The sequence below is a fragment of the Zophobas morio genome, unplaced genomic scaffold (genome assembly GCF_036711695.1).
Source record: "Zophobas morio isolate AGI-343-1 ecotype UQ-CSIRO unplaced genomic scaffold, CSIRO_AGI_Zmor_V1 ptg000002l, whole genome shotgun sequence".
NCBI lineage: Eukaryota > Metazoa > Arthropoda > Insecta > Coleoptera > Tenebrionidae > Zophobas > Zophobas morio.
The window spans coordinates 2610644-2622973 of NW_026972107.1; the positions used below are offsets into that span (position 1 = coordinate 2610644).

At 29.7% G+C, this 12330-nt stretch overlaps 1 protein-coding gene across 6 annotated transcripts in view; it reads right to left on the reverse strand.

Annotated features, from left to right (window-relative positions):
* The window catches only part of LOC135124253 (microtubule-associated protein 1B), a 92752-nt gene that overhangs the window by 13540 nt on the left and 66882 nt on the right, over window positions 1-12330 (reverse strand). For all 6 annotated transcript variants that reach the window (XM_064049199.1, XM_064049216.1, XM_064049192.1 and 3 more), the window contains one exon: window positions 11991-12122. In XM_064049199.1, the coding sequence (XP_063905269.1) occupies window positions 11991-12122 (132 nt within the window). The remainder of the gene's footprint in view (window positions 1-11990; window positions 12123-12330) is intronic.

A 12330-nucleotide genomic window follows, 5' to 3' on the forward strand; every position in this document is an offset into this window, starting at 1 on the left:
TAGACACATTGAAAAATCCAGAAGTCAAAAATAGAAAAGTCGAAGAAATAAAAAACTAAAAAATCCAAAAAACAAAAAAGTGAAGTGGAAAAATAGAAACCTTAAAAAAACAAAAATTGAAAAATCAAGAACCTGAAAAATCAAAAAATTGAGAGTTTATGGGAGTCAAATTTGAAAAATTAAAAAATCGAAAATTTGACAAAATGACAATTTAAAAGCAGAAAATCTAAAACCGGTAAGTTGAAAATCAAAAGATTAAGAAATTCAAAAACTTGAAAAATTCAAATATCGAAGAACTGAACTGAAAAATCGAGAAATCGAAAAAGCTAAAATTTTAAAAATTAAAAAATCTAAAATTTCAAAATCGAAAAATTAAAATAATCGACACATCGAAAAATCCAGGAGTCAAAAATCAAAAAGTTGAAGAATCGAAGTATTGAAAAATTCCATAACTGAGATATCGAAAAACTGAAAAATGAGAGAAAAACTGAAAAATGAAAAACCTGAAAAATCCTAAAACTGAGAACCTAAAAAGTCGAAAAAATGAGCAATCGAAAAATCCAAAAAGTGAAGTCGAAAAATCGAAAGCTTAAAACTAAAAAATGAATTCGAAAAATGAAAGAAATGAAGAACAGGAATACCGAAGCCCTCGAAAGTCGTGAAATCGGAAAATCAAAATATCGATTAATTGAAAAATCGAAATTTTGAAAAAACGACAATTGGAAAACAGATGATCTAAAACCGGGAAGTCGAAAAATCGATAGATTAAGAAATCAAAACATTTGAAAAATTCGAAAACTGAAAAACGGAAATATCGAAGAACTGAAATAAAACATCGAGAAATCGAAAAATCTAAAATTTTAAATATTGAAAAATTAAAAAATCAAAAAACTGAAAAATCTAAAATTTAAAAATCGAAAAATTGAAAAACGACAATTGAAAAACAGAAAATCTAAAACCTGAAAGTCGAAAACTCAAAAGATTAAGAAATCGAAACATTTGAAAAATTCGAAAATTTGAAAAATTCATATACCGAAGAACCATACTGAAAAACCGAGAAATCGAAAAATCTAAAATTTTAAAAATTAAAAAATCTAAAATTTAAAAATCGAAAAATTGAAAAATCGAAAAAGTAAAATAATCGACACATCGAAAAATCCAAGAGTCGAAAATCAAAAAGTCGAAGAATCGAAATATTGAAAAATGCCAAAACTGAGATATCGAAAAACTGAAAAATGAAAGAAAAACTTAAAAATAGAAAACCTGAAAAATCCGAAAACTGAAATATCCAAAAACTGAGAACCTAAAAGATCGAAAAATCCAAAAAGTGAAGTCGAAAAATCGAAACCTTAAAAAAACTAAAAAATGAAAAATTGAAAAATTAAAGAAATGAAGAACAGGTATATCGAAGTCTTCGAAAGTAAAATTTGAAAACATTTGAAAAATTCGAAAACTGAAAAACGGAAATATCGAAGAACTGAAATAAAACATCGAGAAATCGAAAAATCGAAAATTTTAAATATTGAAAAATTAAGAATACCAAAAAATTGAGAAATTAAAATTTAGAAATCAAAAAAGTAAAAAGTCGACACATCGAAAAATCCAGAAGTCAAAAATGGAAAAGTCGAAGAACAGAAATATTGAAAAATTCCAAAACTGAAATATCGAAAAACTGAAAAATTAAAGAAAAAATCGCAAAATTGAAAAATATTAAAATCGAAAAACCGGAGTGTCAAGAAACTGAAACATCAAAAAATGGAAAAACTGAAAAATTGTGAAACCGAAAAATCCAAAAATTTTAAAATTCAAAAAATTAAAACAAATATCAAAGAACTTAAAAATCGAAAATTCGAGAAAAAATCTAAAATTTAACAAACTGAAAAACTAAAATATGGACAAATTGAAGAATCCAAAATTGAAAAACCCAGAAATCTAAAAAAGCGAATATTTGAAAATTCTAAAAACTGCAAAACTGAAAAATCGAAAAGTTAAAAAACCGAGAAACGAAAAAAAAGATCGAAAAACTGAAGTGTCCAAAAATTTTAAAATTGAAAAATCGAATATTTAATAAAAAATTGTAAAAATAGAAAAACTAAAAAACCGAAGAATTTAAAACTGAGAAGTCGGAAAATCGAAAGATCAAGAAATCAAAAAACATTAAAAATTGAAAAACATAAAATTCAAAAATTCGAAAAATTGAATAAATCGAGAAAATAAACAATCGAAACATCGAAATCTGGATAAATCGAAAAATCTAAATCTAAGAAGTCGAAAGATGGAAGATCGAAAAATCGAAACATCAAAAAATTATTGAAAAATCTAAAATTTAAAAATTCGAAAAATTGGAAAACAAACATCATAGAACTGAAAAACGGAAAAATAAAAAATTTAAAAAACTGAAACATTAAAATATCGAAAAATTGATAAACCGGGAAATCGAAAAGTCGAAAATATCGAAAAATTGATAAACCGAGAAATCGAAAAGTCGAAAATTTTAAAAAATCGAAAAATCCAAATCTGGACAAGAGAATTTTGTCACTTTTGAAAAAAGAATGAAAGCTATTCAAAATTTTCGCTGTATTTATACACACATAAGAAAAACAAATGATCATAATAACAAAAAATAATAATTATATATAAGTGACACTGAAAAATTGAAAAATTTTAAAATTGACAAATGGAAAACTCGATAAGCCGAAAAGTCGAAAAATCGAAATATTAAAGTATCCAAAAACTGAAAAATCGGAACTTCGAAAATTGGAAAATCGAAAACCGAAAGTAAAAAAATTGACATTCGAAAATTGAAAAACTAAATGAAACACCAAAATATCGAGCAATCGAGAAGTCGAAACAACGAAACATCTTGAAATCGAAAAGTCAAAATTAGAAATTTTAAATAAAAAAAAAAAAATCGAAAAATTTGAAAAAAATCGAAAAATTAAACAATCGAAATTTCGATAAATCGAGAAATTGAAATATTGAAAAATCCCAAAACTGATGAATCGAAAACTTGAAAAATCGAGAAATCGATAAGTCGAAAAATTGAAGTCGGAAAATCGAAAATTTAAGATCCTGAAAAAACCCTCTGAAGAATTGGAAAGTGAAAATTCGAAAAATTGAAAAATTCCGAAAATTGACATGTTGAAAAATTGAGAAATCGAAACCTCGACAAATTAGGAAATTTAAAAATCAAAAAGTTGAAAAATATTAAAATCGACGAACTGGAGTGTCAAGAAATCGAAACATCAAAAAATCGAAAAACTGAAAAATAGTTAAACCGAAAAATCAAAAATTTTAATATTCGAAAAATTAAAGAACTGAAAAATCGAAAATTCGAGCAAAAATCTAAAATTTAACAAACTGAAAAACGAAAATATCGACAAATCGAAGAATTATAAAGTCTAAACATTGAAAAAGCCAGAATTTAAAACAATAAAAGATCGAGAAATCAAGAAATCGAGAAGAACATTTTAAAATTGAAAAATCGAATACTTCATCAAAAATTTTAAAAATAGAAAAATTAAAAAACTGAAAAATCTAAAACCGAGAGGGAAGAAAATCGAAAGATCGAAATCTGGATAAATCGTGAAATCGAAAAATTGAAAAATGGGAAAATTGAACAGTTGAAACTTAGATAAATAGAATTGAAAAAATCGAAAAATCAAAAGTTTTAAAAATCGAAAAATCTGAAACCAAGAAAAGAGAATTTTGTCAGTTTTGAAAAATGAATGAAAGCTATTAAACCTTTGTGTGGTAATTATACACGCATAAGTAAAACAGATAATTATAGTAACAAAAAATAATAATTATATATAAGTGACACTAGTGTTGTTCCTAAAACTGAAATATCGAAAAACTGAAAAATGAAGGAAAAACCGACGAATCCAAAAACTGAAAAATCCCAAAACTGAAATATCCAAAAACTGAAATGTCCAAAAACAGAAATTAAAAAATTGAAAAATTGAGAAATCAAAAAAGTGAAGTTGAAAAATCTAAACGTGAAAAAATAGAAAAATTGAAAAATCGAAATATATAAAAATCGTAAAATTGAAGAGAAAAACTGAAAACCGAGAAATTGAAAAACTGAGAAATTGTAAAATTAAAGCCAATTTTAAAAACCGACCTCGGATCGAGCAATCGGGGCCGAGATCTCCACAAATGTTAGACGTCGTTCTGAAAATTTTCCACCTAATGAAAAATTACTCGTGCGTTTACAAACTTTCGCCCCTGCCTCGTCACGACTTTTTCATTAAAGCACCCCCGCCCCTCCGCGATTAAAACCCACGTGTCGCTTAGTTCGATGCGGGTAAAAAGTGCGACCTGTGATATTTCATGCGAAAACAAATCAACATGAAGTTTTAATTGCCGCCTCGCACAAAAACTGAAGGCATTAATCTGAAAATAACGAACTGCTAATCGCTGTTAATTAATGCGTGTAACTCTTGAAGCAATTTTATAACGACGACTTTCACTCCACATTTTGAACTTCCTCTTCGCTCAGGTCAGGATCATAAAGCAGAGGTCGCGGGTTTGTCTGTCACTCTGGAGCGTTTCGCAACGTCTGTGTTAAAATTTGTTAATTTCGTTTATATAAGTTTTGTTTAGTTCGCACAACTCTGACCTCTAATTAATTGCAGATAACGCAATCCGTTTCCTGGGTGGTATCTAGGCTTTCTGGACTCGTCACACTCGTTGTTTAATCAAATTTAACGACACTTGTTCGCATTAAATCAGATTTGCATAATGATGAAAACAGTGCGGTGTAATTGTCGTTTTGTAATAGATGAAAGTAATGGTTGGTGGTGTGCAGACTTGGCCAATATTTCGAGTGGAGGGGCAAGATGGGGCTAAATGGACTGTCAAACTACAACAATAAAGCCGAACGCGTATTTTAAGCGCGTTGTTACTGGGTCATTCCGTGAATTCTCTGAAAACTCGAGCTAAGAAATTTTCTACGCTGAAATAACTCCGCGAAATAGTTCCTCATTAAACGCTTTGGAAGTTTTCACCTGTTTAGCGACAAGCACGACACTACCTGCCACTCAAGATGGGTCGACTCCGATATTAATCCAACTGGAATAATCCGGATTTCATAAGTGCATTAATTAAAGTTACGTTAGACGATATAACGGATTATGAGATTTATACACATTCAGGTAGACGAAAAAATCAAATAAGTGTGAGCGCTCTTCCATTTCTGATTTCCCGTCACGATCCCTGATGCGGGTACCCTTGATCGATTTCCAGAAAATGCCATTGAAACCGAAACACCTAGAATGCGACCTTTCCGGTTGATGCGTCTGGTGTTTGTTTCCCGACCTCGATTAAAATAGCTGTGCGTTATTTTCACCTGGCATTTCGCTATATAGGGTTTTCATTGTCTTCCCACGTAACCCAATTAAGGTTTAGCGGGACGCGTCAAACACCACACCACGATCTCTGATCGTTTGCGGAAAAAATAGAATCGCCTTGTTACAAAACGTCGTTAAATAACTCGGAATTGCTAATTATGATTTTATTATGACGAATTAAGTAATAAATGGCTTGCGTGAGAGAAGCGAATTGTTTTTGGAGCGATAAGGTTGCTCAAGAAGTTTTCTTTCCCGACCAATTAATTGGGGATTATTGCGATTATACTTTTGTTTTCGTTCGGGGATCACGAAAGCGGGTTTTTCTGGATGGAGCTTATACAAAATGCATATTTTCGTGAATTTCTTAGTGGGAATGCGGGGAAACGAGGTTAATATTTCATGTCCAGTGGAAATTGAACGTAAATCGTGTAAAGCAAACAGCACAGTAAATTTAACCAGACACGTGTAGGTGTGTAAATATTTTGCAGTTTGTGGTCGAAATGCAAAGGTAGAGGTCTCTCCGGGAGGGATAATGTGTCGAGTAAGTGGCAGAGGAAAGTTACCTCCGGCGCGGAAAATTATACCCTCGGTCGTATTTTTACTTCCCCAACGTAAGGCAAGACTGGTTACTTTCATGTTTTCTCGATGTTTTTCCGTCTCTCTGTCTGCCGTCTGTCCGGATTTTTATTAGACAGATGTAAAAGTTATTTAAATTTAATAAAATAACGTATTCCTCCATATGTGATTTATGAATCCGTGTTGGTTTTTACCTTAGGCATCCACATTTTTGAAAAAAAAAAAAAAAAAAATTAAAATTGTATAACATCTAAACAATTTAATTTTGAAATTGCAATATCGATTGCTTCGAAATCTTGCAGAGGTTTGGAGATTATAAGATTATCGGAAGTGTGGTTAATTGTTTATCAAAATTTATCCGTTCATGCTCGCCTGTAGTTATACTGTATATTTTTTCGAATTTTCGGCTTTTCGATGTTCCAGTTTTTTCTTCTCGACATTTTCCATTTTTCAATTTCTCGATTTCGAATTTTTCATTTACTCGATTCTTCTACATTTCAGTGTTAAAATTTTTCAATTTTTTCAATTTGTTATTTTTTCAATTTTCGAATTCTTGATTTTTTTTTACTTTTTAATTTCTCAATTTTCCGATGTTTCAGTTTTACAATTTTTCGGTTTCTCAATTTTTTCATTTTTAAATTTTTAGATTTTTTAAATTTTCGATTTTTCGACTTCTATTTTTCGACTTTCCGATTTCTAAATTTTTTGATGGTTGAGTTTTAGGATTTTTCAATTTTTCCATTCTTCAATTTTTCTTGGATTTTTCGAATTTTCGATTTCGGAGTTTTTTGATATTTCAATTTTGGGATCTTTCAGTTTTTTTTTTTTTCAATTTTCCAACGTTTCGGTTTTACGATTTTTCGGTTCTTCAATTTTTTTTGACTTTTAATTTTTTTTAATTTTTCAAATTTTCAATTTTTGACGTTTGTAAATTTTGAATCTTTCGATTTCTTGATTTTTCGATTTTTCAGTTTTTCAATTATTCAATTTATAGATTTTTGAATTTTTGAATTTTCAGGATTTTGATTTTTCAATTTTTCGATGGTATTATTGGATTTTCCGAGTTCTCAATTTTTCACTGGTTTCGTTTTAGGATTTTCCAGTTTTTCCTTCTTCAGTGTTTCGATTTTTCAATTTTTAGATTTTTCCAATTTCTCGATTTTTTTTTTTATACTTTGATTTCTCAGTTTTACGATTTTTAATGCTTCTAAATTTTCAATTTTTCGATTTCTCGACTTTTTCATTACTCGATTTTTTTATTATTCAGTTTCTGATTGGTCAATCAATTTTCCAATTTTTGGATTTTTCAGGATTTTGATTTTTCAATTTTTCGATGGTTCAGTTATTGGATTTTTAATTTTTCTATTCTTCAATTTTTCTTCGATTTTTCAAATTATCGATCTCTCAGTTTTTTGACATTTCAGTTTCGGGATTTTTCAGTTATTTCTTCAATTTTTCGATTTTTCAATTTTTCGATTTCAAATTTTTCATTTACTCGATTCTTCGATATTTCAGTTTGAGATTTTTCAATTTTTGGACTTAAATTTTCGATTTCTCGATTTTTTTCATTTTTTGATTCCCCAATTTTCCGATGTTACGATTTTAAGATTTTTCGATTCTTCAATTTTTTGATTTTTAAATTTTCGATTCCCAGACTTCAATTTTTCGATTTTCCGATTTCTCAGTTTTTTGATGATTCAGTTTTAGAATTTCCCAGCTTTTTCTTCTTCAATTTTTCGACTTTTCAATTTATTGATTTCCAATTTTTCATTTACTCAATATCAGTGTTTTGATTTTTCAATTTTTGGATTTTTAAAATTTTTCGATACTTCAAATTTTCGATTTCTAGATTTTTTTCATTTTTTGTTTTCTCATTTATACGATTTCTCAATTCTTCAATTTTTTTATTTAAAATTTTTTCAAATTTTCGATTTTTGATGTTTCTAAATTTTTAATTTTTCGATTTCTCGACTTCTTAAGCAATCGATTTTTTGATTTTTCAGGATTTTGATTTTTCAATTTTTCGATTTTTTAATTTTGGTTTTTCGTTCTATTTTGTCGATTTTAGAATTTCTCAATTTTTCGATGGTTCAGTTATGGGATTTTTCAATTTTTCCCTTCATTTTTTTTTGGATCTTTCAAATTTTCGATCTCTCAGTTTTTTGATACTCAATACTTTGACATTTCAATGTTCTGATTTTTCAATTTTTGTATTTTTTGAATTTCTCGATACAATTTTTTAACTTTAAAATTTCTAATTTTTGAAGTTTCTAAATTTTCAATTTAGATTTCTCGACTTCTTGATTTTTCGGCTTTCCGATTTCTAATTTTTCGATGGTTCAGTCTTGAGATTTTTCATGGATTTTTCAAATTTTTGATTCTTCAATTATTTGATTTCTCGACTTCACGATTTTTTACTTTTTCGACTCAATTTTTCTATTTTTAAATTTTATATTTTAAAGTTTTTCGATTTGTGGATATTTCGATTTTTCGATTTTTCAATTTTTCGATATTTTAATTTTTCAGTTTTTCAAATTTTCGATTTTTTGATTTCCCAATTTTTCGGTTTTTTGATGTTTCGATTTCTGGGTCTTTTGATTTTTCGATTTCTCAGCTTTTCAATTTTTCCATTTCTAAATTTTTTGATTTTTCTATTTTTGACTTTTCAATTTCGCGATTTTATTTTTAATTTTTCGATTTCTCAATTTCCCGATGTTTCAGTATTACGATTTTTCGATTCTTCTCTTTTTTGACTATTAAATTTTTCAAGTTTATAATTTTTGACGTTTCTAAGTTTTCAAGTTTTACGATTTTTCAACTTCTCGATTTCTCGATTTTTCGATTTTGCAGTTTTTCAATTATTCAATTTATCGATTTCTCGATTTTTTCATTTTTTTACTTCTCAGTTTTCTGATGTTTGAGTTTTACGATTTTTCGATTTAATTTTTCGATTTTAAAATTTTTCAAATTTCGATTTTTGATGATTCTAAATTTTCAATTTTTCGATTTTTCGACATTTTGACCTCTCGAACTTGTGATTTTTCAGTTTTTCAATTATTCAATTTATCGATTTTTCAATTTTTGGATTTTAATTTTTCTATTTGTCGATTTTTTAAATTTTCGATTTTTCGACTTTCCGATTTCTCAATTTTTCGATAATTCTGTTTAGGCATTTTTCAATTTTTCCATTGCTCTTTTTTTCTTGTATTTCTGAATCTTTGATTTCTCAGTGTTTTGAAATTTCAGTTTGGATTTTTTCAATTTCTCGATACGTCAAATTTTCGATTTCTCAATTTTCTGATGTTTCGGTTTTACGAATTTTCGATTCTTCAATTTTTTAATTTTCAAATTTTTTAATTTTTCAGTTTTTCAGTTATTCATCGATTTTTCAGGATTTTGATTTCTCAATTTTTCGATGTTTCAGTTTTACGATTTTTGACGATTCTAAATTTTCAATTTTTCGATTTTTCGACATTTTGACCTCTCGAACTTGTGCTTTTTCAGTTTTTCAATTATTCAATTTGTCGATTTTTTAATTTTCGATTTTTCGACTTTCCGATTTCTCAATTTTTCGATAATTCAGTTTTGGCATTTTTCAATTTTTCCATTGTTCAATTTTCCTTCCATTTTTCGAATTTTCGACTTCTCTGTGTTTTGATATTTCAGTTTTGGAATTTTCCAGCTTATTCTTCTTCAATTTTTTGATTTCTCGATTTTTTCATTTTTTTCTGATGTTTCGGTTTTACGAATTTTCGATTCTTGGATTTTTTAATTTTCAAGATTTTTAAAATTTCAATTTCAATCTTTTGATTTCTCCATTTCCTGATTTTTTCATTTTTCAGTTTTTCAGTTATTCATCGATTTTTCAGGATTTTGATTTCTCAATTTTCCGATGTTTCAGTTTTACGATTTTTCGATTTTTTAATTTACTGATTTTAAAATTTTCTAAATTATTTTATTTTAAATTATTCATCGATTTTTCAGGATTTTGATTTCTCAATTTTCCGATGTTTCAGTTTTACGATTTTTCGATTCTTCGATTTATTGATTTCCAAATTTTTTAAATTTCGATTTTTGATCCTAAATTTTCAATTTATCGATTTTTCGACATTTTGACCTCTCGAACTTGTGCTTTTTCAGTTTCTCAATGATTCAATTTATCGATTTTTCAATTTTTGGATTTTTTAGGACTTTGATTTCTCAATTTTCCGACGTTTCAGTTTTACGGTTTTTCGATTCTTCGACATCTTGACTTCTCGAACTTGTAATTTTTCAGTTTTTCAATTATTCAATTTTTCGATTTTCCAATTTTTGGATTTTTCCATTTCTCGACTTCTATTTTTCGAGTTTCCGATTTCTTAATTTTTCGATGGTTCAGTTTTGGGATCTTTCAATTTTTCCATTCTTCAAGTTTTCTTGGATTTTCCAAATTTTCGAAATTTCGATTCTTCAATTATTCGATTTCTAGATTTTTCAAGTTTTCAAAATTTTATATTTTTCGAATTCTCAATTTTTCAGTTTTTTGATGTTCGACTTTTTGGTCTTGGATTTTTCGGTTTTTCAATTTATCTCTTTAAAATTTCGATATCACAATTTCACGATAATTTTTTTTTGGTTTTTCGAGTTTTTGATTTCCGGACTTCTCGATTTCTCGATTTTTCAAATTTTCGATTTTTTTTCAATTATAAATTTTTCAATGTTTAACTTTTCCATTTCGATTTCTCAATTTTCATATTTTTTACCTTCTCGACTTTTCGAGTTCTCGATATTTTGATGTTTCGTTTCTCGATGTTTCAGTATTTCAGTTTCCCAATTTTGCAATTTTTCAATTTTTTGATGTTTCGCTTTTCCGATTTCTCAATTTTTTGTCAATTCAGCATTGGAATTTTCGAATTTTTTGATTTTTCGTTTACTTTTTTTTAATTTTAAATTTTTCAATCTCTCAATTGCGAACTTTTCAATTTTGCGCTATTTCGGTTTTTTAATTTTTTTATTTTTTTGACTTTTCGATTTTCTTTTTTTTTTATTTTTACATTTTCGATTTTCCAATGTTTGCAATGTTAATTTTTTTATGTTTCGGATGCTCGATCCTTGGATTTTTCGGTTCTTCGCTTTTTCGAAAAGCATTGTTTCCGTCGGTTGTCTGCTTTAAAAGTATTTCATATTGTCAGCACTTTTCCGGACCCGTTAGGAAGCATTATTTACGCCACTGGTTTTGCGGGATTTGTCCGGCTGCACTTCAGGGGCGCGGGAAGTGTCGAAATAATAACCTTCGACCATTTTTTTTGTGTATGCAACCAACTGCACGTCATGTTGTTTGCATGTGCGATATTCGAGGTCTACACGGATGTGAGTTCGTATTTCACTGCTGACGTCGCCCCACAGGGTAAATTTTACGACTAAAACGACGAAACAATAACCACAACACCGGCTATATTTTGCACACTTCTCCACTCGTCTTGAATTTCTCGATATCCCGAAGAAGCTATTCCCCGCGTAACAAAATCCGCGCTACATTTCAAACAGAACAGACCCATTAAAAAATCACGACCCACATTTCAGCCCTCCTCAAATGTCAAGCCCTTGATTCTCCTTCTCCCACAACAGTCCCGTCGTTCTCCATCACAACGGCTAAAAATTGAACGACCCCGCTCAATTTCCTTCAACAATCCCATACGAGATAAATCTGGCGAGATTAGCGCAGCGCTTATCTCCTGATTAATTTCTAAATCCTCATTCAACTTTTTGCAATAACTCATCGCACAACTAAGCGTTAACAAATCCGCGTCCCACAATTTCTTTTACTCTCCAATCTAATTAAAGAGATCGAGAATCCCGATAACAATAAATCACTCGCATCCGCGCCGGTAGTTAATTATTAACTCCAGGTCGGCCGGCCAGGACGCACAGAAGCATAATCGGCGAAGACATTGTACAATTACGGCGACCGTTACCCAGAAATTAAAATTTCCGCCGGAGGCCGATAGAGACAATTGGAGACTTAGCTCTTGCGACGCAACATATGGCGAACAGTTACTATTACGTCGACGAATTTTTCCTTACTTTGATAGCAGTCTTATCGAGAAGCGCCTCGGTGGTGGTCGGTGAATTGCACGGGCTATGCGGAAGGCCTTCATCGTCTTCGCTGGTGTCGCCGCGACCCCGCCTCAATCTCAGCCTCTCACTCAGCTCAGTCTGAAAGAAAACAGAAAATGAGGTAAGGACAGCGAAATGTCACTCTTTCGCGGGGTTGAAGGCGAACGCAATTACGTAGTCGAGCAACGTGCCGCTCGGTCCACAGGTGGATTGTGGCTCAGAAATCGACACTGAGTCACGTCTGCCACCCACAAGATGGTTCCATGAATAAGCCGTCACTGATCACACGTTACGAAAGCGTTTTTGT